The 6,862-nt window shown below is 37.1% G+C and overlaps 1 protein-coding gene across 1 annotated transcript; it reads left to right on the top strand.

The window, feature by feature from the left end:
- Positions 1 to 3,682: 3,682 nt before the first annotated feature.
- LOC117406291 (putative gustatory receptor clone PTE03) lies at positions 3,683 to 6,492 on the top strand. The gene is made up of 2 exons (XM_034010232.3): positions 3,683 to 3,731; positions 5,500 to 6,492. Exon 2 carries the CDS (start codon positions 5,549 to 5,551, stop codon positions 6,488 to 6,490), a length of 942 nt encoding a protein of 313 aa, XP_033866123.2. The 5' UTR covers positions 3,683 to 3,731; positions 5,500 to 5,548; the 3' UTR covers positions 6,491 to 6,492.
- The last annotated feature ends 370 nt before the right edge of the window (positions 6,493 to 6,862 follow it).

Here is a 6,862-nt window from a genome sequence, read left to right as displayed (position 1 = left end):
TGTCAGATATATCTTTCATGTGCTAATTTAACAGTCCCTATAGGCAATTCAAATGCTTATTTTTTATTTTGGTTGAAAATCCTTTATGAATATGGACCACATTGAAACAAAAACTCATATTAAAATGTACATTTCATTACCATTCCATATTCAGATAACAGCTTTGTCGCAAGATACATTTTCATTCCATACATGTAATATTGCACTCATTTTGTTTTATTAACTTTGATTAAGTTTTTTCGATCTTTATTTTTCCATTCAAGCAGAGATTTTATGCCATGGAGAAACATCTCATTTATATCAAACCCCCCTTTATCATATTCAACATGCAACAAAACCATGGTTACCAACATTCTAATTGAAATAATGTTTGGTCACAGTGGAGCTATATGTATAGATAAAGATCCTACACACATTTAAAAATGGTCTCAAATAAACCACCGCATATAAAAGTGTATTACACAGACTTTTATAGCATAAATGTACAGGTGAAAATACTCAGAACAAAACTAGAGAGAGTTAAACAGAACTAACTTGCACTTATTATTCAGAGTCTGAGGTCCACCCCTCTCCTACTTCAGCACAGCTGGAAGGCAAGGCAGACGGGCCCACTTCGTCCTGCCGTGGAGACTTCAGCCATCAGTCAGGGTATTGTGCACAATATTCATTAAGCAGGGGCGTAGCTAGGAAAAGATTTCTACAGAGGCAAATATAATTTGTCTAAACCCCACATATCCTGTTCATGAAGCCTGGAGACTATTAATGCAAACTGCAAAGCAATACAAGTAGCTAACTCTTTACCCAGTGACCCACCTTGGATGTTTGACATTTCATAACACTTTTTTTTTTTTAAAACAAATCTCCCAGCAAAAACACCAACCTAAAATTCTATTCTATTCAAACTGTTAGAAATGTGATATTAAAAGGACAAGAATATAACTTATAAATATGAATAAGTAGATGGGTTTACATCTTCATTTTCACTACTACTGAAGTTAATGCTGAGACTGGTGACACTGATGCTACAACTGGAACTGGTAAGCCTGGTGCTGCTACTGCTGGGACTAGTGCTGCTACAGATGGGACTGGTAAGACTGGTGCTGCCGCCACTGCTGGGACTGGCAGCTGGCAAGGTCTACTCTACAGCAGGGCAGGTAAGAACGCCGCCCCGGTGGAGGAATTACACAGCTGCCTGCTTTTTTTTTAACTGCACTGTAGCTAAAATTCATAGCACAACATAGGCAAAGCATGGTTGTGCAACAGGGTCAACACGCAACAATAATATGCGCACAGCAGCCGGTGGAATCACTCAATGGCAGGGGTACAGCAAAGCCTAACTATTGCGGAGGAACTGCTTTCTCCCAAAGACCGTAGGCTGAAAAGACAACACACACCTTTAAATCAATACTCCACAGGCAGTCACACACATACAAGAGACAGCCTGCAACACAAGCGAGGCAGGCTGTGAGGAAAGGAGCAGAAAGAAGCAAAAGTTTAGAGCCGCTGATTCCACAAAGGCAGCAAGCCAGCTTTCAGCACAAATGCAGGGGAACTGCAGTCAACTCAGAAAAGCTCTTTCAAAACACACTCAGTTAGTAACACAAAAGTCTTACCTTACCACAGGTGAGAGGCAAGAGAGAACATGACTTCAGTGGTTTGACGGTTTAATCCCTCGGTAGGCAGGATCAAGGAAGTCACCCCAGTAAGGGGCCTATTGGCAACTCTGATATAAAGAGCTCAGTGGATACCTACCAATGGGCAGGCATGTCCCAGAAGTATGTTTTGGTGGTAGTCTTCAAATTGAATGGGAACTGACTGACCTGCTCTGACAAACAAAGAAGAAATGCCTCCCCCACCTGCAATTGCTGGCCAGCAGAATAAGATAAAAAAAAAAACAACCTTTCCCCCCTCTTAAACTAGATGAGAGAAGGACACAGCATTTTAGCAGTAACAAGCCAAGAAAAGTTGTGGGTCTCTTTACCTGCCACTGGTATACTTTAATACTACACAAACAAAACTTTATGAGACCGGGAAGTAACCACGCATCTCAGAGCTTTATTCAATACGCACAATCTCCAAATGCCAAACACTTTTAGAATTATACTCACACGGCTTTAATACCGCAGGACGCAGACAAACCGCATCTTCACAGCACTCTCATCTACAGCGGCATACCCTATCATTCCTTCTTCTCTCTCCACCCATCTCAAACAAAGAAACAGTTTAAATAGACAAGGCAATTATCTAATTAATCACCAATAAATCAAATCAATAACACCTAAAAAAAAAGACACATGCAACACAGCAGGGGGGCCGGCAGCCAGCTGGAACCTCCAGAAGGGGGCTCCTCATTCCAGGAGGGCCCGACCTTTACTCTGACTATCCTGGGGAAACCAGCCAATCCCCGGGGGCGACCCCGCCAATCATCCCCAGCCCACGGTCAGCCCGACCCAGGCCAGCGACCTGCCAGCCTGCCAGCCCAGCAGAGATGCCAACTGCTACGATTTGGCCGTAGCAGCTATTATTTTTGAGGTTCTGCTACGGCGCTACGTCGAAAAATACTACAATTTTTATTAAATACATTTCTTGAGGTGTTTATTATTTTGATAGTTATTTTTATAAAGTTTTGAGGTTGAATATTTCAGTCCAGGTTTGATAGCACTTTAAATCCAGAAAAAATAGAATTCCAATTTAAAAAAAAAAAAAATCAAAGATTAGTGTTGAAGTATTTTTATTGTTTTTTTTTTATTATTATTTCTAAATGCTGTGTGTTTACAATTACTAAAATTATAGATTGAACAGCAAAAAATGAGGTCATTGGCTTGCCAGAGCCTAAGAACCTTTTAATTTCTAGGGGCAGCAGCCACTGGCCTTAAATATTTCCACTACTATATGCTACTATATTTCCGCTATTATGCTACTATTTTCTACTTTCATAAGTTGGTATCTCTGCAACGCCACAGCTGCCTACCGACCACGAGCCAATTCAGCAGCAGTGAACCTAGTCTGGCGCAGCAGTTGTGAAGGGCCCAGCTGTGGAAACTGTTGCTGGAGTTAAAGCACAGCTTTGCGTCCAGACCGGAGGGAGCATGCTAAAGTTGTCAGTTATCAGTTAGTCTAGTTAGACAATTTACAACTACATTACCATCAATCTGTATTTTACATTGTTGGTCATAGAGGCTAAAAAGTTTGTCAATTTTAGTAAAGTAATAATAAAAAAACATAAAACCAGTATTTTCACAGATTATATAAACCAGTGTGAGCTTACACTTCACCTCAGACTGTACAGTATATAGCTGTCAAACTGCAGTCATGTGACTTTTTTTTCTACACCTTTGCCATATTTTCTTTAAAGCTAGTACACAGCTCAGCTCTGATCTGTGATTCTCGGATGGGTATTTCCTAATGGCTATCAGCTCTCAGACAACCTGTTGCTTTATCCAGATGAGGAGAAAAATAACCATGTGAGGTACAAGGCCCAGGTTACAAATGAGGAGCAGGCCTGACATTTGTCTAATGAGCTCAAAAGAGCTTTTTTCATTTGTTTGTACACTGCGTTGTTTAAAAGACACAAGACAATTAGTTCCCTTGGTATTTCAAATATAGCAACTGATGAAGAGCCTTCCCTTAAGCGGAGATATATAAAAGCTAAACTGATTTCTGACTAAACCCAGTCAGCCACCTCCTGAATAGCCTCCTGATACAAGTCATCTGAGAAGTTTTCAACACACGTAAGTAAAACATTTGTGTTTCTTATATGGCTATAGTAAAAACATGTAGTGATAATCTAAAGGAGGTTAAAAGATCACCAAAAAATTACATTTAAAAGTTGCATGTTGCCAGACTATACAAATAAGAAATATATTTAATATATATATATATATATATATATATATATATATATATATATATATATATATACATATATATATATATATATATATATATATATATATATATATATATATATATATCTATATATATATATATATATATATACATATATATATAATTATGTATCTCTGAAATGCAATGCAAGGTTTTAAAGGAAACAAAAATAATATAATAACTCGACTGGTGGATAACTCGTCACCTTCGCTTAATTCGACAGACAGTCTCCATATAAAATATATGCATCCTGCCTCTTAATTTTTTTATTCAACACCACACTTTGCTCGTAACTCGACACGTATTACTGGTACCGAAGGGATAAAAACTATTAAAAAGGCTAGTGGATAACATCGTTTCAAAAATGAGTTTTCGTTCAATTGGTTTAAAGCTCAGGTTATTCGGGATAACAAGCTTGTCAGCAGAACTTTCAAAGCGTGTGTTTCTGCATGCGAAACAATCAACAATGTTTGATTTCTGTGTGAATCTGTAAGTTGTTTATTGTTGTTTTTGTTCACACAGTTAATTCTGTATAATGTACATTTCTTAACTTTTGCTATTTAAACCGTCAAATTAGACAGTGCAAACCAATACCTAAAAGTATAGCCAACAGTTTGTGGTTGGATTGTTTTCGTAAAAATAATGCTGTAGTTATTTTATTAATTCTTATCTCAATCGAACTATACAAATTATACAGTTTGTACAGTACTGTATACTTTACTGTAATTGATTCATTCACTGCCGTTCTTTCTACAGTTTTCATAAGGACATTTAACTAAAAATATACTGTAATACTGTAAATGTGTGAGTTCTGTAACTTATATGCATGTTAATGCCATGGCTCATTGCACCCGTGGTTAACTCGACACCTTGTATACGTCAATACTAAATGGCATCCCTGTGGGGTGTCGAGTTAGGTATTCTGTTCTAAATGAGAGTTCCACTCCCAGACATTCCAGACATTCCATTTTCTTTTACCCTTTGCTAATTGCATCAAACCCTCTAAGGAGTTTTTGCTTCTTTCATTGCCTTACTTGCTTGCGACTTGCAGTAGTCGAATATTCTTGAGTGCAGGAAAGATTCCACTGCTCAAAACAGCAGACCAGTGACTTCTCTCAACATTTGAATATTTATTTATTTGTCAGTATAAAACACAAACACGTTTTAATTGGTTTTCCAAGGGTAGTCTCCAAGGATATTTCAATAGAGGAATTTCAAAAAAGACTTTACAAAACCCCAGGTGTGAGGAATGCACTTCTCTACATACAGCTCACCTGTTGGATTGGATGAGTGCCAAACTGGCTGCTCCATACAGCCTTGTAAAAAAGTAATAGCTTACCGTACCTTCAAATGAGAAGGTAGCTACAGTATTCTTACTAACATCTCATTTATAGAAAAACCATGACATACAGTATTAATATGAGTGTGTGGCGGAAGGATAACAAACTTGCCTAAAGGTTTGTTTATTGTCGTGTTTTTTCATGACAGACCCTCTATTTACCTCATTTAGATCTCCTACCAATTTAATAGATCCCCGTGCCTTTATTATCTGAAATGCATGCCTCTTGTTCATACCTTTAGTTTGATTCTATTTTATTTTATTTTTTTTAGGTGTTTCTGAGAAAAACTACAAGAGCTACTTAAAATTCCTGAGAGGACCATGGAGAATGTATCCAAAGTCGCATCGTTTACTCTCACTGGACTAATGGATATAAACAACTACAAATATGTATATTTTGCCATCACCCTTGTTGGATATCTGCTAATCATTTGTTTTAACTGCATTTTGATTTCCATTATATATCTAAACAAAAGTCTTCACGAGCCCATGTACATCTTTCTCTGTGCTTTACTTGTCAATGCTCTCTATGGGACTTCTGCTTTCTACCCTAAACTATTGACTGACTTGCTGTTTGACGTCCACTTGATTTCCTACGCTGGATGCTTACTTCAAATATTTGTTCTTTTCACTTATGCTGCATCTGAATTTACAATTTTAACAGTAATGGCATATGATCGGTATGTGTCCATTTGTAAACCTTTACACTACCATAGCATTATGACACCTTCATCTGTTAAAATAATGTTGTTTTTAGCCTGGCTTTTCCCTGTCTGTTTGATAGGAGTCATTGTTATTTTAACTAGCAGACTAACTCTTTGCGGTACTAAATTAGAAAAATTTTACTGTGACAACTGGTCAGTGGTAAAGCTATCTTGTGTGGACACAACAGTAAACAATGCTGTTGGGTTTCTTGTATTAATAATTGTAGTGTTTCCACCTCTGGGTTTCATTGTATATTCTTATATTCAAATACTTAAAATCTGTCTCAGAAGTTCAAAGGAATATAGAATAAAAGCGCTGAACACATGTATGCCACACCTTTTAACAGTTGTCAACTATTCCATTAATGTTCTGTTTGAAATAATTATTGGCCGACTCCACACAGGTGTGCCACAAATCATACGTATACTTATGTCTGTGGAATGTTTAGTTATTCCTCCTCTATGCAATCCCATTATTTATGGTCTGAAACTGCAAGAGATTCGTAAGAGGGTAAAACAAATGTTATTCATAAGAAAAGTAGAAATACCCAAAACGTAAGAGGCAATAGTGTAGTCTAAAATGTTACTTTTAAGTAAAAATATTTCAGTTTGTAAATATTTTACATTAGATTGAATCGTTAATCATTTTAGCATTTTATTTTGTCCAATTAGCAATGTGTGTGTGTGTGTGTTTTTAAAAGAGTTACATTTGATTCTAATAAAACCTCCAAACATTCTTCTTATGTGATTGTGTCTTTTTCATTCAGAGGCTTAAACCTTGCCTTCATGTTTCCAACAGTACTGTACTTCAGTGTGTGTGCTTATGCTTGAAATAGAGCCCAGTCAACTGGTTGCTTTTAAACAATCATTAACAGCTCAGTTTTGCCAAAAAGTTATTAAGCCCCCTCCTTGTCCAAACGTCTCACACGCA

This window comes from Acipenser ruthenus, chromosome 8, assembly GCF_902713425.1.
Source record: "Acipenser ruthenus chromosome 8, fAciRut3.2 maternal haplotype, whole genome shotgun sequence".
Taxonomy (NCBI): domain Eukaryota; kingdom Metazoa; phylum Chordata; class Actinopteri; order Acipenseriformes; family Acipenseridae; genus Acipenser; species Acipenser ruthenus.
Note: the sequence above shows the minus strand (reverse complement) of the source record. Positions and strands in the feature narration are given on the sequence as shown.